Consider the following 27,514-nt stretch of genomic DNA (forward strand, 5'->3'; position numbering starts at 1 on the left):
AACATGGCAAGATCATGGCCATTTAGGGTTGAGATGAGCTTAATTATTCTATGTAAATTTGAGCATTAACATAATATATTTAATATATTCCTATATACCTTAAAATAAAACTGTCTCTTACTATACATAATCACATAATGTTTTGGTACATTAAGATAAAATAGAAAATATATCATAACTTAATCACATAGCTAGAGGGCTATTAGTTATTGGAGATATAATGAGTAAATATTATTACTTTCATGCTTAATTAATATAAACACAATAAAATATATATTTTTTAATGAAATATGTACTTCAAATCCCACCAAAGCTCAATTCAATTTGTGCAATAAACTAATACCATATAGTAACAACTTACCCAGTTGACAAAATGCATTATATAATTGTTTCCCTAAGAGTATGCCACGAAGGAACAGCACAATATGCTGTGAGGTTTACAAAAACATTATACGCAAACAATTATATACGTAGCTTAATTACAATGCTGGTTTTGTCTTGCAGATCAGCAGTTGTTTGAACTTGAATGCCTAAAATTAGAAAAAAAATTGCTGATGCACTCCAGACATTAGTAAAATAAAGGGAATTTGTTTACATATTAGAAAATGAGTTATTAAAATTTCATTGTTTTTTTGACCAGTTTCAGTTTTGTTCTTTGTGTGAAAAGACAAGAATGATGGAACACGATTCACAATTTTGTTCTCAAATGTTCAATGTTCACTGTGTTATTATTCAGTATTCATTCTGAGAACAGAGTTGTTCAACAAGTTCATGTTTCCATCCCGAAGGGTCATGGTGATCGTGAATGGTTTGGGCTTGAGGCTCAGTCCATAGTCACATTCCTGATTGAGGTTACATGTAGGGTCAGCAGTAAATTCACACTGGTGGACTAAGACTGAAGCAAAAAGAAACAATTGCAGCTTTGATAACTCTTCACCGATACATCTCCTCTTGCCAACTGAGAAGATCATGATACTACTTACTAGGTCTTTGTCTAGAAAGCCTTTATCATCTAGAAATCTAGAAGGGTCAAATTCTTCTGGAGAGGACCATTTCATAGGATCATGATTGACAGACCATTGATTGACAAACACTACAGTGTCTTTTGGAATATGATAACCCATTAAATGTGTATCCTTTGTTGTTGCATGTGGAATGGTGACAGGGACAAAGCTGCTAAAACGCATTAATTCATAAAGAAATGCCATGATGTAGGGTAGACTTGGCTGATCATCTATGCAAGGCAAACGACCTCTCCCAACGATCTTGTCAAGTTCCTTTTGCATCTTTTTCTGAACGTCTGGATATCTATTAAGAGCAAAATAGAAGTAAATCAGCTGTTCGGATTATTAGTAAACATATGTTGCAAATTATGTCCTAAACTACAGGACTGTTTAATCTTATACTGCGTTTTGGTGTCACACGTACATACTTTAAATAGAAGTTGCTGACTCTTGTGAGTATTTTACTACCATATCTGTTATTCTAAATGCCTGGAGCAAACTTTTTCACATATTCTTTAGAGAGGTGAAATAAAAAAAAAAATATTAGTGTTGTTCAAGTGAAAATTGTTACATGGCAAAAACGTTATTAACGAACCCCATTAAAATGATATATTGACTAGTTTAAAAAACTGTTATACTGGGGACCTGTGCATAACTGAATTGATACAGCCTGAATTGACAAAAACCTCGGGGACCTGGCACCCAGACCACTTCATTGAGCTGAAGTGGTCTGGGTGCCTATAGTGGCCCTTTAAACCATTTGAAAGCATTTTATCCTCTTCAGGTAAGATGGTGTCCAGGCAACAACTTTAATGAGGGGGATGTAACCAGGTTAATTTGTAAAAGTACAAATTTCTATTGTAAAATGAAAAAAAGGATATACGGTACTCTGCACACATTAAGCATGTCAGCAAGTTAAACTGCTTTAGGAATCTGGAGTGTCCCTTTAACCTCTAGCATGAAGTGGAATTATATTGGTAAGTAAGCCTATGTCAATGCCATAGCATGCCCAATAGCCAATTAAACCACAAAATGGGAGAGCTTCAAAGAAGCTGCCATTGTGCACAAAATAACTATTCCAATCAAACACAGACACTGTCAGTTATGAATATAGAAGCATGTGTCCCTAATTAGGAGGGGTGTCCCTATTTGGGTCCATATCCCCTTGTCCTTCTTTTCTATCATAATGTCCCTCTTTTCTAGGAGCTCCATTTTGTTGGTGTGTAAGAGTGTATAATAGAGCTCTGCAGCAATAATACTCCCAGTAAAGGGTCATTAAAATACAATAAATGTGTTTAGAAATCAGTTTGTGTAAATAAGATACATTGTTCTTGTTCTAAATTACATTTTAGTTGCACAAATTGTTATTAGTAAGTCACCTAAAATTTCTCAGAACAGCCTTACTCACACCCCTGAAATGAAAGTGGCCCTCTTTGTCTATCTGAAATATAGGCATCAATTATGTAAATTAAATAATATAAGGAATATTTAGCACAAACATGTTACCATATATATGTAATATTTAATTTATTTGGAAATCTGGGTAGTAGAAGGCACAGTTTGAACAATTTGCTCCAGTATAATGTCAGATAGCACATGGAATATGGGTATATAAACAGACAAACAATTCACAGACAAGAAAATAAATGTGTTATAATTGTCATTTACAGACAGTGCATGACGCTTTGTGTGTGATTTAAAAAAAAAATGGTATTGTTTCTCTTCAATGAAGGTGTGTGACTGTATCACTTTGAGCTGCAAAACACCAATAAAGGCTTGCTGAGACAAACCAAAGAAGTAGTTTAGCCCCTGGCGTTACAAAACACCACTTCCACTCTAAACGTCAACATTATGCTGAGTACTCCATGTGCCTGTGTCAAAGCAGGCTTCCTGGAAGGGTTTGAAATGTATACAGGCTGTACAATAGGCCCACCCATTCTCTGTACCTTCACAGCAAGTCACGCAATCTCTGCTAGGAGGAAATACTCATTTGCCAGTGGTTTTCTCCTTAATATGTGGAGTTTCTAGGAGCCTAATGTTAATTTTGATGATAAAAAAAAAGTGCTTTTTACACACACTTTTGTCCAATGTGTGTTTCATAGCATATTAGGCTTGGTTCCTAAAATAAAATAACAAAAAGTCCTTTAAAGTAAACCAGTCACTTGAAGAAAAGCAAAAAAGAAAAGGTTTATTATTCATTAAAGCATAAAAATATCATGTCCTTAACTGACTCTAAGTGAGCGCTCTCTGAGTCAGCTAGGGACATGGATATGTATTTGCACATGCGTGTGTACACTCACAGGACAGCTCTGATATATAGTCTGATATTTTGCTGTAAATTTTCAAAGACAGCTTCATCGCACCATAAACGCTACAATAAGAGGCAATGGTTATAGGGCCTACAGTGCATTTTTATTGGGATCTTTAAATTTCATTAACATTAAGGGACTCTATAGTGTATATAGCTCAATGTAGTGGTTCTGGTATCTATAGCCTGTCCCTGCAATGGCTAGTAACAACACTAGTGGCCGTCACTCAAACCGCCATTAGAGGTGTTTCCTAGTCCAGTGCTGCACAATTTGCACTACGGGCGTTCAGTGTCTCCACACTCTGCATGGAGACGCTGAACATTCCCCATAGAGATGCATTGATTCAATGCAACTCTGTGAAAAGATGCTGATTGGTGTTGTATGGTGTTTTGGTGTATGGTCTTTTGCCTCGCATGTGCAATAGCCTCCCAATGCTTTCCTATGGGAAAGCATTGGATTGGCTGAGATCATCAAGAGTGATGATCTCAGCAATGGATGTGAAGTAAAAATCACCTTTCACTGCACAGAGAATAGGGCTGGTCCCCTAAACAGCAACATCAGCACTATAGTGTCAAGAATATATGTTTGTATTCCTTTAACACAATGTGTGCTGGATCCAACACTGATGATTTAATGTTTTTTGCGGGGTGGATATTATTTTGGGGTGCTTTTTCCTGTTCAGAGACTCTGCTGTGGCTGCTAATGCAAATGAATAAAGATATCACATTACTACTGAGTTTTAAAGGGACACTGTAGGCACCCAGACCACTTCAGTTAATTGAATTAAATGGTTGCTGTGACCCTTTTGCACTTAGTGCTGCAATGTAAAACATTGAAGTTCCAGAGAACTGCAATGTTTACATTGCAGCTCTTAGTCTGCCCCCAATGGCTGTGTACCAGACAGCCACTGGGGGTGCTTCCGGAATCTAAATGGTCTTTTGGTCCGTTATCTAATGCTTGACGTCCTCACGGACCTCCAGTGGCAGATTTTTTCAGATGGCTGAGGTCGGCTGGGGAGGAGCGTGGGTGGAGTGTGAGCGGAGCCTGACCCAGCGCCAAGGAACATCAGCGCTGGAATCAGGTAAGTGGCTCAAGGGGTTTAAACCCCTTCAGCACCACGGGATGGTGGCCGTGAGGGAGGGGGGGACCTATTAACCCTATAATTCCAGGAATACGGGTTGTTTTCCTGGCACTATAGGATCCCTTTAATTCAATGCAAGTTAGTATTTTTCTAAAGAGACACTATAGGCACCAGAACAACTACAGCTTATTGTAGTAGTTCTGGTGTGTAAAGCAGGTCCCTAAAGACTTTTTAATGTAAACACTGCCTTCTCAGAGAAAAGGCAGTGTTTATATTACTGCCTAGGAACACATCTAGTGGCAGTCACTCAGACGGGTCAGTGCTGCACATGGGAAAGGATTAGATTGGCTGAGATTGGCAGTTTTGATGATCTTAGCCAAGGAGGTGGAGCGGGGGTGGAGCCATCTGTGGCAGACCCATGCGGCGATGGAAATAGGGTGAGTTTTTGCTCTTTTTAATGGGGTAAGGGAGGGGGGCCGGCTTTTTAACACTATAGATTCAGGAATACACATTTGTTTTCCTGACACTATAGTGTTCATTTAAGTAAGTTAAAGGGAATCTTTCAGAAAGTTTAGGGCCCCCTTTAAATGGCATTATTGAGATAATGGAGGGGATTGACAAAGACAGCAGCTCTACTAACTTCAGGAGCAAAGTGGTCACACCTATAACGTAACCACAATGCAGTAATAGTTTTATTATTTTTACATAGCATTTGGTTAATGTAACTTTTTGTTTTCCTGATAGCAATTCTCCTCTGAGATCCATATATTCTTCATTAGTTATCATGGCCAAATGTGAGCTCAGTAATTTTACTCTCTACTGCTGACACATACACAGCTGTGCTCAATCATAGTGTTTTTGCATGCGCAAAAGAAACACAATTGACACTGACAAATTGGAATTAACAGGTCTAATCATTAAAGTGAGAATTCTAAATTAAATCAAAGTGACTTTCAGATTTAAGGTCACAATAGCCAAATTGCAAAAATGAACTCGGCTATGCTTTTACGTCGGCTACTTTGACCTTGAGATTGAAATTCACTTGGTATTCTCCCTTTAGTAAAGGACTCTGTTAGTGTTACAGGTTGTCAGTAAGCACTGTACTTTACAAAAAATAAAAAAACTTTAAGAGTTAATCTTTTCTAAAACACTAGTTGGGTGAGTGAGTCAGACAATTCCAGCGTATGAGCATATATAGAATTATACTCACATATATTTCTTTGCAATTTTGAATAAACATATCCACCATTTGCACGTTTTGACAATTTTAACTTAGCATTTTCCCATGCCAAACAATGGAGACTCATTCTTGTGCTTTGGGGGAAATTAATTATATTTAGCCTCATTCACTTATTGTTTGACTCCAACCTAAATCAATACTTTGTAATGCAGTTGTGGGTGGCCCCTTCATTTTGGGCCTCTTCACAAATCTTTTGTATAAAAAAACAATAGTTTTTTTTGTTTGTTTGTTTGTTTCAGACCATCTCCACAATCATTGATGTTAAGGGGGCAATCTATTGCCCAAATACAAATACATTTTAAAAAAATCACTATTTCATAGAAATACCCTAAATGAAAACTTGCATGCATTTAATTGTGATTTTTTTCATTGGGGTTATATCTAAAAGCACCTTGCAAAACCGGCAGTTCTCTTGTCTGCTGCCTTTGCCAACCCTCCCCTTCTAACCCCGCACAGACTTTCTGTAGCTGTCCAATTACAGACTTTCCAATGTAGCTCAATGAGAAGTCTTTGCAAAACAGGTGCTCTGAGCTGTTGCTGCCTGAGTTTAGCTCCACTGAGCTAACCACTGAGCTAACCAAACCAGGAAGTACCAGGACATTTTGCCTGCTTGAAAGCCAAGGGGGTGTAACCAGGTAAATTTATAAAAGTGTAAATTTCTATTGAAATCTGCACTTTTTGCAAACTGAAATAAAACATATTTTTCACACCTACAGCTTTTCAGCAAGCTAAAGTGCTTTAGGGGTCTGTAGTGTGCCTTTAACTAATAAGGCATACAATTGTTTTTAAAACCAAGAGGCTACTCAACAAGTTGTAAATATTGAAGACTTGTTTCCATGTTTGTAGATAAAAAGTAGCAGTCAAGCTTGTTAATAGCCAGTAACGTGGAGCTAAAAATACTGACAGGTTTCCAACTTTGCTTTTAAAATCTCCATGAAATTCATGTCTGACTCCATGGATACCGACCACCAATTAGCATTTACCATATTGTGAATGAGAGAATAAAAAAAAAAATCACAGTTTCCAATTGATTGCCATAGCAACTTCACCAAGACACTGTGAAAGGTTCACTCGGCATATGAACGTTCACACGTTGGTTGAGCTTTGTGAAGAAACTTGAATTTTTGACAAAATATTTGATTTTCTGTGCACAATTTATAGCCATGAAGCTACTAGAGCAATGATACAGCTTGCGGGCTCAACATACCTGCTCTTCGAGGTTTCTATTGCCTAGTTGGAGTGCAATCCAATTTGAGCAGTTCTACAATCTACATACAGCTTTCCTAGTGGCGTTGGTGGGGGGGATCTCTCTCTACCCTCTGCCTGAAAATTTAGCCTCTGTGATTAGCCCACTTCCCCAGCGCTCAATGCTCGGGGGTTTAGTCCTGCACTCATCACCCTTGGTCCTGCTACATTGAGGAGAAGAGAGAGGTGGAGTACACCGTCCCATCTAAAATGGCAGATGCCACGTGCCTTTGAAGCACAAGAAGCTTACAGGCCTATCACATGGCTGGGCTCCACAAAATAGTTAAAGATTTCTGGATTAAACTTGCCAGTAGACATCATACCCAGGCAACTGAGTTACTTATTATACAGCAGTGCCCACATCAACATGCTCCCTGGCTGTCAGTAGCTCCTGTTCAAGAAAGGGACCCTGTATTAGAACAGAAGCATCTACGACCCATCAGGGTTACCATTAAATCTCAACTATCCCAAATGCTGAAGCATACACTGCATTCTGGTTGTGATGATGGAATAATCTCCGCTACTCTGGGACTTGGTCCATGGCTTAAATTGTAGCTCGGCTCTGTTGGGACCAAGGATTGGATCATGGTTGTTGAGTTTGCCGACGCGGGGGTGGAGGAACATAAGGCCTAATTCTGAGTTGTGGGACTGTGTCCTGCGTCTGGTGGGTGTTAGTTGATCTCTACTTGGGGTCTGGGTAAGCCTCTTTTGCATATTGAATGCTGAAATGCCACTACTTAAGAGGTTACTCTTATACCACTGTCTCCTTTGGTTTCCTATGGGACCCAGAGGTCTTTAAACTCTGTGGCATGCTACTTACATTATTACCTAAAAGTTTGAAAATGATGTACAACGACATGTATACATGTTTTCATTTGGGTTATATTAACTAAACAGTGATTTTTTATTTATTTAGTTATTTAGTTATATTTTGTATCTGGGCAGTGGAGTGTCCCTTTACTGTCAAAATACACAAACTTGAACATCTGAAGTCAACTATGCTTTCAGTTCAGCTATTTTGGCTTTAAAATGTAAATTCCCGGGGCGTGGCCTGGACACCAAAGGGAAAAGACACATGGTGGCTGAGCTCCCGCTGTATATCCCGCAGATATAAACCGCAAGGCATTTAACAACCCGATCTCGGCAGATACCAAGCCCAACACCACTATCCGATATGGGGAAGAACACTAAAAAGCTGAAAACCCTGAACGGGGAAGGCTCCCGCAATATTATTGACCTCCTGCAACAGAGGCCTAGACCTAAAATGGCGGCACCACTTGAATCTCCTTAGTCTTCCTCCGAGCTTGAAGTCATGGATGCCCCTGAAAAAATCCCCCAAACAGTGGGTCATATATCCACACCACTAACAGAGGATTTATCAGCCCCAGCCACAAAAGGGGACATAAAGGCCCTCATGAATAATATTTGTACCTTCTTTAATGCTGACCTTGATATTATTCGAGATGACATCACTGTGGTCACGGCCCGAGTGGGGGCAACTGAAGAACACCTCTCTACCTTGGCCCATCAACAGGAAACCAGCAAAGAGCAAATTTAACGCCTCCAGGCAGCCCACAGTGCAATGCAGGTCAAACTGGACACCCTAGAAGACACCCAAAGATGCAACAACCTCAAAATAAGAGGTATTGCCAAAACGGTCAATGACCATGAGATGCCACACTTCTTAAGGCGCTGCTTCCCTGATGCCACAACACTCCACTAAAGGCATACAGCTGGATGGCTGTTTTCGACTAGCAAAGTCTAACAGGGCTCCGGCTGGAGCCACCCACCGTGTGCTGGTGCGCTTTGTACTGAACCAGGATAGAGTGGCTGTCCAAGAGGCAGTGAAGAATAAAACCCCTTATGGCTTTGAAGACATGCAACTCCTATTCCTACAAGACGTATGTAGATTTACACGAATTTGGAGAAGGTCCCTTCAAAGAGTCACCTTCACGTAATCTCCAGGCCACCAAAGAAGGTCGCACCTATCCACTCACCTCTGAGGAAGACTCTGAGGCATTCCTTCAGAAACTGAGCCTTACCTCATCAACGGGTCCTGGAAGTGGTCCACGCAGGTCACAGGACGCTGCCTAGGTGGTGCCATTCACCCCAAGAGCCACTGCTGAGGTCGGGATGGATACCCAGATGTGGGCTCTATATGGGTCTCACATTCTATTTCACTTACTGTTACCAGTTTAGATTTTTTCTTCTGTTGGTTTAATCTTATTTAATAATAGCATTGCATAAGAAACTTCAGCAGCGATGGCAATATATATGTGCCTATTCCCCCTCCCCCACACTGCAAAGGGGGTAATGAGCGACACCTTCATCAATATACCCTCGAGAATCCAACCTACTACTACATTTTTACCTCACGGGACATAGGTTCCCTACCATACAGACCCATACGGCGGGTTTGGGGTGATACACTCACCTGCCCCACAAGCACCTCCTACCCACCACACCAACTGGTGACGGAACAGATAGCTTCACTACCAGTTAATCTGACCTACCGACAAGCCTTGATGGCTATAAATATAACACTCTGCTATCTGAACAAAATAATAGCGCAAGCTACAGGCAGCCACTTAACACTCCAACACCCACTCTGTATGGGACTGGCTAGCTTAAACTAGAGGGGCACTCCCTGCTCAAGTTAACTGTCACTCATTAAAATTCGCTCAGCTTTAGGCGGTTTTCTTGGTGGCCGCTATATCAAGAGCATTCTGCTCTCATCTCAGAAGTAACTGTGCCCTAATCTTAGCAACCTAATTCCTACTTCTTGTTTCTGTAAGGTACACTTGATTACAATAGTGAATTTTCATTTCTCTTATTTTTATTTTCCCTCTCATCACTCTAGATAGTTAAGCTCACTGTACCAACAAGCCATGCTGCCAAACTAGACATGTATCTTTAGCCTGGAATGTGCAAAGTCGTATAAAGTTATTCTCCATCTTAGACATGACATCACATGACATCCTAGCTTAGAGTTAGCCTGTTTCCTAATTTCTAAAAATGTGCGGTTTCTGCAAATGGACAACCCCTGTTTACCTGTATTTCATGACATGATTGCATACTACTGTTGTTGTGACATGGTAAACATCCTTGTACTCATAAGCACAACTAAAACAAAGAATACAAAATAAAAAAAATTGAAATTCCCTTTGAAGCCACTTAGAATTCTCACTTTAGAATGTAACCCTGATTGAGTCCCCGAGCATGCAAGGGGTTAACAAAAAGGCATATTCAAATATTACTATTTTGTACTAGAACCAGAAGGACAACAATTTATTACATTTTTATTACTTAAAATACTTAAATTTATATGCCTTCATCCCAGGGAGGAAACATTAAAAAGATGCTTAATTTACAATTAACAATTTTATCTACAAATACGATTTGGAGGATTTCCCAGAATATGGTTCAATTTACCATTACAATACTATACTATAAATTGTCATTCTCAACCTTCTCAAAATCACTACACTATTTTTTTTCTTCATCTCTTCTTCTAAGTAACATTGTCAATTTATTGTCAGAATTACTACTCAGGAGCGGACTTTCAAGACAAATGGCCCTGGAATTTGTCAACCTTAAAATTGCTTTGGAGCAGATAATTCATAGTGATAGGCTGATTTGAATATTAAATAGACGCTATGGCAAGTATTTAAATTATTAACTTATAAAACAAGGTAACGGAAAATGGTGAAAGGTAAAGAAAAAAAAAAGAAAAAATTATCCCACACTGCTTTTTTAATATATGAACAGAAAATGCTGATGTATTCATTGACATATCTCCCTTTATCACTTTATCACTGTCAAGTACGTAGACTTTTTTTCTCCGTGCACCATGACCACATTATTTTTTTTAAGTGGTCTTGCAGTTTTTCAGTATAAAATAACTAAATAGATATTTAGTTTCACTGCCAGAGGTTTAAATCCATTTTCAGTAGCATTATTGGCAAGAGTTCTAAGCTGGTACAAGTTAAATCTGTGCAAAAGAAAAGTCTGTCGTCAGCATGCATTAAATGCTGAAGGAGAGCTTACAATTGTGAAACAGACGCCCCTCAGTGTGGACCTTTAACTCTTTCCCTGTGTCAACACAACTTACAGGGGACAAACGGGAAGGTGCTGGTTCCAAACAACCGATCAGATCCTTATTTTAACATAGTGTGCACTGGATCTTTCTACCTCAGTGTGTGGTATACCTATTCAATCCTGATGCTGTATTAGCTCTGAATGATGATGATAGATGGTAGACTTGTGCATTCAGTTTAAGACAAATTAAATTGCGTCCAAGTTTGGGCTAATTGTCAGTTTGTCAATTCTTGTATATCTGATTCACCATACAGATGTACACCCTGTTCCAAATTATTATGCAAATTATATTTTTCTCATTTACCTAAATAATTGATGTAAATAACAGTCAGCATAATTCTCATGTTATCAACTATTAAGAGTACAATTAAAATTTTATTGAACAAACCTCCTAATGATAACAGTATTTATTTTAAAGGGACACTATAGTCACCTGAACAACTTTAGCTTAATGAAGCAGTTTTGGTGTATAGAACATGCCCCTGCAGCCTCACTGCTCAATCCTCTGCCATTTAGGAGTTAAATCCCTTTGTTTATGAACCCTAGTCACACCTCCCTGCATGTGACTTGCACAGCCTTCCATAAACACTTCCTGTAAAGAGAGCCCTATTTAGGCTTTCTTTATTGCAAGTTCTGTTTAATTGAGATTTTCTTATCCCCTGCTATGTTAATAGCTTGCTAGACCCTGCAAGAGCCTCCTGTATGTGATTAAAGTTCAATTTAGAGATTGAGATACAATTATTTAAGGTAAATTACATGTTTGAAAGTGAAACCATTTTTTTTTTTCATGCAGGTTCTGTCAATCATAGCCAGGGGAGGTGTGGCTAGGGCTGCATAAACAGAAACAAAGTGATTTAACTCCTAAATGACAGTGAATTAAGCAGTGAAATTGCAGGGGAATGATCTATACACTAAAACTGCTTTATTTAGCTAAAGTAATTTAGGTGACTATAGTGTTCCTTTAAACATAAAAAACGTACAATGCACTGTTCGAAATTATTACGCATAGTAAGTTTCAAAACACTTTATAGGTTGTAAAGAACTGAAAATTGTTATTTGTTGTGTTTGCAGCATATTTACTGAAATCAAAAGCTATTTCAATCAAACTTATAACAACATTTTAACAGGTCACGTTACATTTTAACATAGGACCCGTTATTTGATAGCAGCTTCACAAGTCTTGCATCCATTGAACTTGGGAGTTTTTGGACAGTTTCTGCTTGAATTTGTTTGCAAGATGTCAGAATAGCCTCCCAGAGCTGCTGTTTGGATGTAAACTGCCTCCCACCCTCATAGATATTTTGCTTGAGGATTCTTCAAAGGTTCTCAATAGGATTGAGGTCAATGGAGGATGGAGGCCACACCATGACTTTCTCTCCTTTTATCCCCATAGCAGCCATTGATGCAGAGGTATACTTTGCAGCATGAGATGGTGCATTGTCATGCATGAAGATGATTTTATTACGGAAAGCATAGTTCTTCCTTCTGTACCAGGGAAGAAAGTGGTCAGTCAGAAACTCCACATACTTTGCAGAGGTCATCTTTACACCTTCGGGGACCCTAAAGGGGCCGACCAGCTCTCTTCCCATGATTCCGGCCCAAAACATGACTCCACCACCGCCTTGCTGACGTCGCAGCCTTGTTGGAACAGCGTGGCCGTCCACCAACCATCCACTACTCCATCCATCTGGACCATCCAGGGTTGCACGGCACTCATCAGTGAACAGGACTGTCTGAAAATTAGTCTTCATGTATTTTTCTGCCCAATGCAGACGTTTCTGCTTGTAAGCATTAGCTAGTGGTGGCCGAATAGAAGGTTTATGCACAGTTGCAAGACTCTGGAGCACTCTACACCTTGGGAATCCAGAGGCACCAGCAGATTCAAATATCTGTTTGCTGCTATGTAATGGTATTTTAGCAGCTGCTCTCTTGATCCGATGCATGGATCTGGCAAAAATCTTCCTCAATGTGCCTTTATCTGCACAAACCCGTCTGTGCTCTGAATCAGCCACAAATCTCTTAATAGTGCGATGATCACGCTTAAGTTTTCGTGAAATATCTAATGTTTTCATACCTCGTCCAAGGCATTGAACTATTTCACTCTTTTCGGCAGCAGAGAGATCCTTTTTCTTCCCCATATTGCATGAAAATGGTGCTCTGCTTAGTAATGTGGAACACCCTCCTTTAGTAGTTTTTCCTTAAATTGGGCTCACCTGGCAATCTAATTATCACAGGTGTCCGAGATTGTTTTCAGTGATCAAAAGAGCCCTGAGTCACAATGCCATCAATGAGTTAAACTGAAAAACCAAAGATTTAATCTTTGTGACACTTAAATATAATTTGCATAGTAATTTGGAACAGGGTGTATAACCAAGCAAAGGACTAGCTTAACCCCTTCAGGACCGGCCTGTTTTTGCGATGTTTGTACGTTAAGGACCAGAGCAGTTTTAACACTTTTGTGGTGTTTGTGTTTAGCTGTAATTTTCCGCTCTCTCATTTACGGTTCCCATACAAGTTATATACTGTTTTTTTCACGACAAGAAGGGCTTTCTTTACATACCAGTATATATATTATGTCATATATTGTATTTAAAAAATATAATAAAATATGGTGAAAAATAAAAAAAAAACATGTTTTTGGACTTTTACTTGAAAAATCTTTTACTTATCTACAAAAGCTAATGAAAAAAACTGCTAAATAGATTCAAAATTTTGTCCCGAGTTTAAAAACACCCAGTGTTTACATGCTTTATTGCTTTTTTTTGCAAGTTATAGGCCTATAAATACAAGTAGGAAATTGCTGTTTCAATATATATATATATTTTAAATGTATCAATAGTGACATTGTTACACCGTTATCTGTCATAAATCCCCGAAACACACCTAACATGTACATATTTTTTAAAGTAGACAACACAGGGTATTCAAAATGGGGTATGTCCAGTCTTTTTTAGTAGCCACCTAGCCACAAACACTGGCCAAAGTTAGCATTTATATTTGTTTGTGTGTTAAAAATGCAAAAACCGCTAACTTTGGCCGGTGTTTGTGACTAAGTGGCTACTAAAAAAAGCTGAACATACCCCATTTGCAATACCTTGGGTTGTCTTCTTTTGCAAATGGTATGCCATCATGGGGCTAATTCTCATTCCTTGGCTACCATACGCTCTCAAAGGCAACCTAACCAATCTGACAAATTTCAATAAAAAAAAAAAAGTAAAATCAAGCCTTATATTTGACCCTGTAACTTTCACAAACACTATAAAACCTCCACATGTGGGGTACTGTTATACTCAGGAGACTTCGCTGAACACAAATATTAGTGTATCAGAACAGTAAAATATATCACAGCAATAATATCCTCAGTGAAAGAGCTGTTTGTGTGTGAAAAATGCAAAAAACTTCACTTTCACTGACAATATCATCGCTGTGATATGTTTTACTGTTTTGAAACACTAATATTTGTGTTCAGCGAAGTCTCCCGAGTAAAACAGTACCCCCATGTACAGGATTTAGGGTGTCATAGAAAGTTACAGGGTTAAACACAGTGCTAGCAAATTAAATTATCTGGACTTTTGGCCTGGGTTGGCAGGCAGGTCCCTCAAATTGCAATCATTAAAATTACTTAATTAGGTAAAAATATTACATAAATATGCACGTAGAATTTTAATATATATACATATTTATATATTTGACGTCTACGTGTATATTTATGAAATTATTTATGTAATTATGTATGTGGACATATGTATATTTCGTATTATTTTTATTTATTTATTTATACATAGATATATATATCATTACATTCTAAGTGTATTTTGATATAAATATATATATATCAATATCAAAATACTGTTAGAATAAAACTGAATATATATATATAATTTTTTTTTAATTATTAAAAATTATTTTTATTTTTTGTTATTGATTTTTATTAACATATTATTTGTATTTTATAATAATATATATATACCATATATATAGTTATTATATATATTGTATATATTCGTGTGTAATTTAAATATAAGTGTATTTTTATAATTATATACGTATATATAAATATAAAAATACACTTAGTGTGACATTATATATATGATATATATACATATATTATATATAGGTATATATAGATATAATACATGTATATATAGCATATATATACACATATTATTATTTTTTTACACAGATTTTTTTTTTACACTTTATTTTTGATTTTACAGATGCAGGGAGACTGCCTGTCAGCACAGACAGTCCCCCTGCAGGCAGATACACAGACCCCTATTGCGGTCATGTGATCGAGTGATCACATGGCCGTGGGGTCCTGATCTGCCGAGGGGGGACTGCCCGGGCAGACAGGCAACCCCCCTGGACCGGGAGGAGAGCTGATCGCCGCCGTGGGACCGACGGCGATCAGGTAAGTAGCCCAAAACCGTTATGACGGTTCAGGACCGTCAGCGGTCCAAACGCACGTTTTACCGCTGACGGTCCTGAACCGTCAGCGGTCCTTAAGGGGTTAATAGATGAGCAGGTTCATTTGCTTCAAGAGTTTAGAGTTCGTCAGTGGGACTAAAAAAAGAGATGATTAATTGTAAAAAAAGATAAATGATGACTAAGGGGCAGCCACTAAATGTTGATTTTATTCACAGATTACGTGACCAACAGAGGGGGAAAATGAGTAGCAATAAAAAACTATATTTATTATATATTTAATGAATATATAAATATCGATTTTTCTACCACTCCTCTTGTATTTTCCTCAATTTGTTACTCTCTCTCACTTGATCTGTGAACCAATATATGTATGTTGCAATACTGACCCCATGTTCACGCCATTTTGGTTTGTCCAAAACAGTTTCCCAAACATTTTTATCATTTGTGCAACCTTAATCACCACATGAACGAGTGTGGGAGGTGTCAAACTAAATTTAATTTTCAGAAAGAAATGATTTCACCAAACCAAATTTTTGATGGTCGCATATTTTTTTTACTGTAGTTTCCAATCAGGTCATTTTGTTTATTTTTTTCTTAGATTTTTTTTTTTCTTGATTTATATGACCTATGTATACATTGTTACTGTCTAGGTAGGATATCTAGTTTGATGTTATACTGTCATCTACACACAGGTATGATATACAAGTTTGTATTTATTCAATAAAGATCACATAGTTTGTATTGGTTGTGATCCTCATTAATTTATCATTAGGTACTGCTGTACAGGGGCCATACTATAAGACTTACGCGAGTTCCAGCTGTGTTTCAAGAATTGAAAACCGTTTGATACAACTGCAGAGATGTAACTCTCAGACGCTTTGTACGATAACCAGTACAATATGTTCTAGTAGTTATGGTTCTAAAAGCACTCCTTAACATATTTTATTGTTTATTTTATTGTATTTATTTTGATCTTATGGCTCATATATAGAAATATATGAGAGGGGGATGTACTGTTATAATAACAATGTATACTCGTACTGAACGTAGAAACTCTTAGGACATCTTTCCCGTCTGTGGTTCACCCTACAAATAATTAGGGTTAAAAAGTACCTTTGTGGAGTACATTTATCAATAAACAAAATACATACAGGATGTGTGAATACTCGTAATCAAAGCAGTGATAACATATCATGATTTTATGCAGTATTCTTACCTTGTCTGGCATCATGCTAACATAATCACATTTGGTACATTTACTAAGAATCTATAGTATACATAGTACTATATAATACAAAATTATTATTGTTGTCATTTATATACTGATGACATATTGTGCAGCACTTTACAAGATTTACAAATGAAATATAAGAAAAAATTTAAAATGTAAAATGAACAGAAACAAGATGTGAATATGGGCTGGCTCCAATGAGCTTACAATCTAAAGGAGGTGACATGTAAGGTCATAGCTTGGAGGAAAGACGAGACGGGGGGATATGATAGAAACATTTAAATACATAAAGGGAATCAATGCAGTAAAGGAGGAGACTATATTTAAAAGAAGAAAAACTGGGGGGCGGAGCCTAGCATCCAGACCGAGCGGACGTGTCAGGTCCGAGCTCCGACATGAACCAAACGATTTTGGGGGTTAATACCCCACTACCTGGCGTAAATTTGCTCGGGTGAGGCATAGCCGTAAGGGGGACGTCCGGGCATATCTTCCGATACCCAAATCACTAGCCTGACGACCCGGAGACCCACACTGCGGTTGCCAAGGCCTGTGAGACAGAGGGAGAGACGGCCGCTCTCCTCTCTGCCAGCCTGCTACAGCACCTCGACCCTCTAACCTCCTACCCCCCCCCCCCCCCCCAGGACAGCCAAGAAGCAGTGCAACTCCAGGACCGGCGATACACGAGGCATGCACAAGATGGCGGCTGAGTACTCACCACGACAGCGGTTCCAGCCTGCAATCCCAAAGCAGTGTCCAGACAGAAGCACCGACCTTACAAGGCGCATTGATGAGCTGTTCGCCCAGTTTTATTTTTATGCATTAACTACCAGTTCGTGAGCTTACCAATGCCTACCCTTCTGTTGTCCATGCACCAAGACACTGCATAGTCTAAACCACTAAGGCTTGACACCCGGCGGGGTAACAGCTATGCCGCTAACAGGGATTGGCTGAACTTTCTCTAGAGACTGCCGTCTGACCAAACTCCCTCTCCGACAACAAGAGAAACAATCCATATGTTTTAAGTACCAAGCACTGAGTTTTCTATACTTTATCGTATGATTTTCCTTTCTCTGCTTTTATCTCTCTTTACGCTAACTGACTTATTGTTGATGCGGTAAAGTAACACTATAATATAAGCGACTTCGCCTTAGCCTACACTTTAATTATGATCTTTGTTAAATATACTACTTCATATATATGTTAGCGTGGGATACAGTGAGCTCCAACAGCCAGCAGCACTGGTATACAGGCAGACAAAGTAACTGCCTACACATCGCCTAGCTCAACCACTCGTCTACCAGCGTAATCTGCATTAGCATGTCACATAATCTCACAGTGATCCTGCATGTGTATAACTGTACCTAAGCCTGATCATATAGAATAGATAATCTTCGTTAACCTAATAGGTCTTATAAATGTAAAACCCCACAAAAACACTATTGTCACAACGAGAATAGAAAAGCTAGAATCTAACATCATAATCTGTTTACTTTACATGTCTGCAATGTTAATCTTGTTCATTTTTATACAACTTTAAAAAAAAGTGCACTGTATTTCTCATGCCATGTCATTCTATGTTAATGAACGGTTGGCTGTAGCCCGGTGGGCCGCGATGGCCGTGGGGCCGAGGCCGGCAGGGGAGATCACAGGATCTCCCCTGCCAGCCCCTGCAGGGCCAGCGCTACCCGAGTGCCGGCCCTGCTGTGTGTCTCCATGGGTCGGTGGGGAGATCAAAGATCTCCCTCACCGGCCCAGAGACACTGACAGGCGGCCGCCGGCTGTGGGGTGTGAGGGAGGCAGCAGAGAGGACCGGCGGAGCTCTATCCAGCAGCTCCGCCGGGTCCTCTCGCGAGATCTGAGCGTTGCCGCGGCAACGCTCAGATCTCGCAAGAGTGAACTCTAGCCGGCAGGTTAGAGTTCACTCTCACCACTGGACCACCAGGGAAGGAAGCATTGTCGCCCCCAGGCAGAACGGCTCATCGCAAGCAGAACGGCTCCCCCCCTCCCATGCTAAAGGTAAGAAGGGAGGGGGGGATATAACTTTTTTTTTTTTATTATTATTAATAAAAAAATATTTACATTTTAAAAAAAATCACACTAACAGCCCCCTCACACACACACACACATCACCCCCAGACACACACAGCCCCCCAGACACACACAGCACCTAAACACACACAGCACCCCTAGACACACACAGCACCTAAACACACACAGCACCTAAACACACTCAGCACCCCCAGACACACACACAGCACCCCCAGACACACACAGCACCCAGACACACACAGCACCAGACACACACAGCACCACCAGACACACACCGCACCCTGACACACACCACCCCCAGACACACACACAGCACCCCCAGACACACACAGCACCCCCAGACACACACAGCACCCCCAGACACACACAGCACCCAAACACACACAGCACCCCCAGACACACACAGCACCCCAGACACACACAGCACCTAAACACACACAGCACCCTGACACACACAGCACCCCCTGACACACACAGCACCCAGACACACACAGCACCCCCAGACACACACAGCACCCCCAGACACACACAGCACCTAAACACACACAGCACCCCCAGACACACACAGCACCCCAGACACACACAGCACCCAAACACTCACAGCGCACCCAGACACACAGCACACCCAGACACACAGCACCCTCAGACACACAGCACACATCACCTTCAGACACACACATCACCTTCAGACACACACAGCACCCTCACTCACAGACAGCACCCTCAGACAGACCGCACCCTCAGACAGACCGCACCCTCGCTCACACACATACACATATATAAAATAACCCTCAGTGAGTTAACAGACAAAGAAAATTAGAAACCTAGAATGTGACGGCAGATAAAAACACCCTCACACACAGCACCCCTCTTAAATACACACACACTGCGCCCCTCACACATACAATACGTCCAAATATATATATATATACACACACACACACTACAGCACCCCTCACACTGCACCGCCACACACATTACGCTCCAGATACACGCTAGATCCCTTACCCTATATGCACTCTTAATCCTCTATATATATATATACACACACACACACACACACACAATCTCCTATACACACTCTGGGTCCTTTACACATTAGATCTCCTTCACACCCTCTCTACAACCCCTACACACACTACGTCACCTATACACACACACACTACAGCCTGTATGCACACACTCGCTACATCCCCTATAACACTATGCCCCCTATACACACACTATCTACAGCCCCTAGCCACACATATTAAACCACAAACACAAATGAAATTGACCTATTTACACAATACCACACCACACTCTACACACACGCAATTTCACAAGCAGGCTCCAAACACATGCACCATACACTTTCCTGGCCCAATTGTCCTCTGGTATCCCACTTGTGGAGACACCAGAGACAATTTAAAAGCAAACACAGCGCAAGCCTTTTTCTAATGCCAGAGCTCTTCAGCGGGGCTCTGCGCATTGAACCAACTTGCTCACTTTGAGAGGGGGCGTGCTTGTCATTAGTGATGACAAAACACACCCTCTCTGGCCCCGCCCCCTTCTTAGGGGGCCGCTCTGATTGAAAAATGCCCAGGCCTCATTTTTTTCCCAGTCCGGCCCTGGCTGTAGCTATTGTGGCGCAGCAAGCCAGACTGTAATTTCATGCACAAACAAAAATAAAGAATTAAAAAAAAAAAAAGAAGAAAAACTACCACAACAAGAGGACATAGTCTTAAATTAGAGGGGCAAATGTTTAAAAATAATATCAGGAAGTATTACTTTACTGAAAGGGTAGTGGATGCATGGAACAGCCTTCCAGCTGAAGTGGTAGAGGTTAACACAGTGAGGAAGTTTAAGCATGCGTGGGATAGGCATAAGGCTATCCTAGCTATAAGATAATGCCAGGGACTAATGAAAGTATTTAGAAAACTTGGCAGACTAGATGGGCCGAATGGTTCTTATCTGCCGTCACATTCTATGTTTCTATAGGAGCAAGAGCAACAAGTTAGAGAGAGACAACATTAACTAAAAGATAGTTTCCCTGTGCATGGGAAACTGTGAGAGAGTGAAATAGGCTGTGGAGTCATCAGTTATATTAGGAAAGTCTCGTGTAAAGAGATAATCTATTTATCCAAAGAGACAAGTATTGAGGGACTTCTAAAATGATTGGGGGAAGTCTATAAGACCAAGGTAGTTAATTTTATAGTAATGACACTGCCCATGAGAAATCATGTTGGCAAAATATATATGTATTTGGGAGCAATTTTGCGCAACTCACTTGTCGGTGAGGAAAATGCTTGGCTTATACAATATTTCCCACGCAGATACTACTTTCCAATATTTTTTAAATTTAAATGTTCCCTTATTTGGAAATATGTACTGAGTTCTTAAGGTAAGATATGATGACATCAATCAGAAAGTACAGAAGTACAGAACTACATAACATGGAATATGCTTAAATAATCTTACATATTATTTAAAATACAGGTAACATTGTAATCGTCAATCTGCTCAAAGACGTTATACTTTTCTTATCAATTCTTCTCTCTCCCACTTTTCCTATCACTGAAACCATGTAATCTTCTACTGCTGCATTATCTTCAAACACTCCCTAAAAAACCCTTCTCTTAAAAGAAACTTACATTATGACTCGACTGACCCCATCACATATATTTTCAAAATATATTCTATACAGTCAACACATTCTCTTTTCTTGACCTTTGCCTTATTATCTGCATTTGACTCTCACTAGTCCTATATCCCTTTAGATTGTGAGTCTGCAGGCAGGGCTTTTAAGCCTGTCTTCGTTTTCTATTTATATATCTATATGATTTTATTTTTTGGGGGAGGGGGGGAGGGATGTTTGTCTGGCAAACTAGATTTTGTTTCATGCTTTACTTATCCCATCTGTTAATAAGATAATAAGAAGTATAAACAAAGATGACACGAACTACAATGTAAATTGTTGCATATAGTATTCTTAGAGCAGAGTAAAAGCAGACTAGAGATCCCAAGAAATGAGTTACTGTTCTATACATTGCTGCCTAGTAACACAAGTGGTGCAGTCACTCAGACTGCCACTAGAGGTGCTCCCTATTTTAGTGCCTTTGTGTGTCGTGCATGGAGACTGTGAATGCTCCCCATAGAGATGCATTGATTCAATGCAACTCTATGAGGAGATGCTGGTTGACGCAGTGCTGCATTTTGCTGCGTATACGCAATGGCCTCCCAATGCATCCAATTATTGGATTGGCTGAGATCATCAAGATTGATGATATTAGCCATGAAGGCAGGGCCATCAGTGACAAGACTGGCGAGGCAATGGAGAAAAGGTATGTCTAAAACCTAGTAACTCCATTTTAAGGGGGACTGGGGACCTAAACTGCTTCTCCTGCAGATGTTTGTATTCCCAACACTATTGTGTTCATTTAAGCTTTTAAATAAGTGGTAGTCGAAAAACGGTTTCAGATTGATTCCAGCCAGGTGCTTAAAAAATAAACAATTCTCCTTCTACTCAAAAATAGTCAATTGGAGGAGATACTGGACACTGCCAACCTGAAAAATAGTAATCTTGAGCCAACCACAAAAGAAAACTCCAAGTACCATAACCGCGACAGAGACGCTCACCCATTTGTAATTAGTCAACTCATTTTAGAATGGTTTCACTTCTTATCCTGGGGTTCACCAGATGCTTCTCTCTACCTCCACTACATTACCCAGAACTTCTAGATCTCTGTCTGTGGTTGTCAGGGTGGTATAAGCCGTCAACCCACTGTCAAATGTTTTTAATACTTACAGGGCGAGAGGGGGCTGTTAGGGAGTAGGAATTGCTATTATTGGCTTTGAAGGTCCTGAAGATGCCAGCACTAAAAGTATAAAAGTGGCTTGAACTGAAGTTGAAAGTGTATGTAATTTCTCCTGTACACACTGAGTTGGGAGGGTCTATTTTTTTATTATTCTTTTTATACAATCTAATTGCTTTGGGGGTTTGAGTGTTTTTATTAGATAAGGAGGTAGTAGGTGTTCCAAATAAATTCCTCCACAGGATGTGGTTATTGAAACTGAAATGGTATCTTTATTGAGTTAAAACTTGGCACTGCAAACAGGGGTATCGCTACTAGTGAGTTCTGCTGCTTAAGGCACATTGGAAGCCGGAGACATTCTTCTCACAATGGATTTGAGTATTGTCAACCTATTTTACCATGTTATTACATTACAACCATGTAAATGTACAGTTCCAATTTTCAAAAAAATCATAAACAAAGTGCTTAAAATATAATTACCAGGAAATTCAATTTGAGACATGAAAAAACCCCAAATACCTAAAATGTCCAAGGAAAAATGAAATGAACGATTCAAGTATTTTATATTTAAATTGGAGTTCTTACTAATCTGGGAGTTATACCATTGAATTAACAGTAACATATTACTTTTGCTAAACTTTTTATTGGATCATGATCTTTTCCTTTAAAGGTATATTAAAGATTTAGCAATGACACCACAATCCAATTCAGTCGTGGCACAGCCAGGGCAGATATTGCTTTGAAAGACGAGTATCAGAAATACTATTTATTTTTCTCATCCTCTACTTAATATTGTTCAGTGACAGACATGTACAGAGCTTTCTAACATAGATTAATAAGGAGCCAAGACGCCTTCTTCAAGAGTAGAAATACCCATATTCCTTCTCAGGATTGGTATAAACCTGGTTGGAGGATAAAAAAATCTGTGTATTAAGTCAACCTACAGGAAACATTCTATAAATGAATACATAGATGGTACCCTGATCCCTTACGGTTAAGTAAGTTTGATAAAACAATTATATATCTATGCTGGAGGTGAAATCAGTTTCTGGTTACTCCATATCACATTTGGTGGGAATGTTTAAAACTGAGGAAGATTAAATATAAAATATTAAAAATAAAATATTAAAATAAACAGAAAAAAAAGATATAAAAAATTATCCAGTCAGGGTTTACACGGAGATCACATATATGGTTTTTTTTCACTTAGAACTACTTAAATTTGACAAAAATATCATAAGTCTAATAAGTAGCATCTTATTAGCTATAAATAAAATGTATAACCAGAGAATGGTGAAAACTAAATTCACCAGCCTGGGCACAGATTTATAATCAGATTTCATATCAAGGAAAAATGGAATATTACTTTTACGTGATTAATAATAATTTAACCTCATATCACAAAATCTGGACACCATGGTTTAAAATCTTTGCAGAAAACTAATTTCCTATGAGATTGATGCTCGCTGTGACAGGCTCTTGACTATTCATGGAGTGGATGCAGGGGAAGGACAATATACTAAATTATATATCATATTGTAGCAGATAACCTTTCCCCTACCACTATACCAATATAGAGTTATTACAAATCATCTTTTAAATCATTAAGGTCTCATGCTGAATATGTTGAACACTGTAAGAATGAGGGTATGGAGGAATGAACAAAGGAGAAGATAAAATATCTGGGATAAATATAAACATTCCAATTTTTATTATATAATTAAGATGCCAGATCAAGAAATCATAAACACGACTGTAATCTGGCTATTGTATTTTGAACTGTGCACTGTATAATCTGTATGTGTTATTTCTATTTTTTTTAAAGTCTCAATAAATTATACTTAAAAACAAAAAGAGTAGAAATACCAAGAGCAGCGTAGATTTCTACATGTAAATCTAATATTCATGTATTTTCTTTTATTATCATTACTAAGTCTTCACAAACAGATATTTGATTAAAACAAATAGTGGAAAGTCTTAGAAGTAATATTTCCCATTATGCACCTGTGCCTGCTCCACATACAACTCCCATCACACATGTGCTGCCTCACACACTCCCAATCACACAGAAGAGGTAGGGAAGGTTTGAGTTGGGGCCAGGTGTCATCCAAACACTACATGGATAGACTGATGATGACCTGCATTGTCATTCCTCCAAAACAAAATTACATAAGGGACATCATGCTACCAGACCATAAATGATATCCCTGAAGATATTTACTTTGATCACTGTTTTAGTCATGGCTATTCCCACTCATCAATGTACCAACTTTCCTTGATGGAAGTAGAGCCAAAGGGAATAGAGATCTCCTTACCCATGCACAGGTCTATTTGATCTGTGCAGGTGATACAACTCATAACATTTGAAGTCCACATACATATGTGAGTCATAGCATAGCTTGCTTTCACAAACACAGACTCAGACATCTCTGACACAGACTATCCACTGATAAGACTCCATATAAAAACCCTCTTTTTCAAAATGCTCACTCCATTCTGTGCCAAAGTGCTATGATCAAAATACATGATCTGTGAGGTGCTCCATTAGGTTTTATGTGTCTGGTCAAATGTTTGCATCTATTTTACACAAAACTGCTTATATACACAATGTAAAATAACAGGAAGCCCCTTTCACTTGACAAGAGGCTATAGGACTGCAATCTGATGAGTAAAATATAATGTGAACTACACTATGTCATTCTGGAAATGTATTGCTGTGGATGTGTCCTGGTTGGAGTCCTTACCTGATAAGGAAGAAGAACAGCCATTGCATGGCTGTGGACAAGGTATCCTGACTGGCCCCAAATATGTCTGTTACAGTAGATGGAACATGGTCACTCTCCAGCAAGTGATTGCCTGGCTGGCCATTCTTAACCCCCGCTTCTTTTTCTATTCCATTTTGAGTTGTCTCCTTGTTGCCATCCTTCCCTATTAAGGTGTGAATGAGAGCATCCAGCATATCTCTGGTAACCCCCCGCATGACTGTATGGCGATGCTGGAGGAACTTGCTGTAGACGAAGCTGTAGAACTCATGGTTGACCTGCTGGAAGGTTCTGAAGACATTTCTCACTGGGTTTGGGAAATACTGGAGCCAAGGCATTACATCCACCAGACTGCCGGCCCCTACAGTCTTACTGAATTTGTCATTATTACTTAGGAGAGACTGGAACTCTAGATCGCCATGGCTATAGCGCTGACCAAAGCACACAGCACTCATCACGTTGGCCACGGCGACCACCAGATGTCTTCCAGGGGAGAAGGACTTACCTCCCTGACCAAGTTCCGAGAACAATTCAATGAGCTCCCTGGTCTCACTGAGAACGTGTTGTCCCAGGCTTTGCTTGGTCTGGGGGTTACCAGTGGAGAAGGCTCTCACAGTGGAATGGGCCACTTTGCGATGAGCTTTCCACCTCTCATTATAGGCACCAAATGCCAAACTTCGTCCCCCTGATACAAACTGGAATGAAGCAAAATCAGGACGACCAGCGAAGTCTGCTCCCTTCTGCAGCAGTGCTTGGCGAATGATCTTTTCCCCATTGAGGACAACCACCTTCTGGCTGCCCAGCTTGATCTGGAATACCTCGCCGTATCGCCTGGCTAAGCTCACGAAAGACAAATGAGGAGAACTACCTAGCTGCAAAGCATTGCCAATCAATGGCCATGGGAAAGGACCAGGTGGTGAAGGAGAGTTTCCAGAAAATCTGGGGATAATCCAGACGTTGATCCAATTCCATATGTATACAGCAGCTAGAATGCTCAGGAAGGAGAGAAGAACACTGTTCAAGGATGGAATGGGAAGAACTTCATACATCTTCAGGACGGATGAGAGACTGGACCTGAATACACAAAATGTTAAAAATAAGACATTTTCTTGAAAATCGATTCTTGTGAATAAATTTGGAGACTCTGTTCAGTAAAGCCAGAAATCAAAACGTTTTCATGACCTTTAATAAATGAATACATATATTTTGAATATATTATTTCTTTTACTTCATTATTTAAGTCTGAAAAAAGGACCAGTATATCATATGTGATTATGAGACACTAATATTTGAGTTCTTGAAACAAATGATACACCTTTACCACCACATACAGATTTATTGTGCTAAACTCTATCACCAATCTCAAGTAGAGTTGTCAGCCCTTTAGCACTGATCTGTCCAGTTTCTGCATTCCAAATGAATTTGGGTTAAGCTCTAAAGACATTGATTGTCAGATCAAGTTCTGCAACACTCAAACTTTGATTTAAAATACAGATTTCAAATCTATCTATCTATCTATCTATCTATATATATATCCATCCATCCATCCATTTATCTATAAATCTACCCAATAGAAACTGCTGACAAATTTGATGTCATGTCCCCCTCTATTCTATCTTCATGTTAGGTTATTGGAATATGGATTTATCTCTAAGGCTTTAAACCCCCTCCCGCTACCAACCTGTGCAATGAGTCCTTGCTAAGTTGTCAGGTGAAGAACATTCTTGCATTTAGGATAACAGAGTTTAATTGTGTTCCTCAGAGCTCTCTGTATAGCCAGGGTCTTATCTCTGCAGATGCCAAATCCTCATTGAAGTCAGTCCAGGTCTAAGTAGTTGACTTGACACTTTATTCCACTTGCTCCATATTACTCAGGGATGTCCCCTATGAGCTCAGCCTGCCCAGTGGCCTCCTTAGTGGTCAGAGACTCAGTCGCCGCCCAGTGGTGGACTATAGCTTGGAACCCTGTGTGAAGAACGTACAGCATCCATTCCATAGCGAAGTTCTATCCCACACACTACTTCTCGCTGTCTGACGGATCTCTGATTTTAAGATTTCCCCCTTTCCCTCTTGGAGTGTTGAAGTTGTAATTCTGACATCATCCAGGAATCTACCTTGTTTATTATTGGCTGGATAACTTCTCTGCTCAGGCAATTCGGAGACATTAACCCCTGCCTGTCCGGACCCGCCTGCCCCATGCCGGCTCGCACCGTGCCTGCAGGCGGTGATGGGGTTAAGTTCCTGTAAGTGCAATATCTCGCATGGTGTGAGAC

The 27,514-nt window shown here is 39.6% G+C and overlaps 1 protein-coding gene across 1 annotated transcript; it reads right to left on the bottom strand.

The window, feature by feature from the left end:
• Positions 1-615: 615 nt before the first annotated feature.
• On the bottom strand, positions 616-27,413 carry LOC134585886 (cytochrome P450 1B1). Its single transcript, XM_063441369.1, has 3 exons — positions 26,923-27,413; positions 25,224-26,315; positions 616-1,308 (listed from the first exon to the last, which is right to left on the bottom strand). Exons 2-3 carry the CDS (start codon positions 26,288-26,290, stop codon positions 729-731), a joined length of 1,647 nt encoding a protein of 548 aa, XP_063297439.1. The 5' UTR covers positions 26,291-26,315; positions 26,923-27,413; the 3' UTR covers positions 616-728.
• Positions 27,414-27,514: the final 101 nt, after the last annotated feature.

Source organism: Pelobates fuscus, chromosome 2 (genome assembly GCF_036172605.1).
Source record: "Pelobates fuscus isolate aPelFus1 chromosome 2, aPelFus1.pri, whole genome shotgun sequence".
In the NCBI taxonomy this organism is placed as follows: Eukaryota; Metazoa; Chordata; class Amphibia; order Anura; family Pelobatidae; genus Pelobates; species Pelobates fuscus.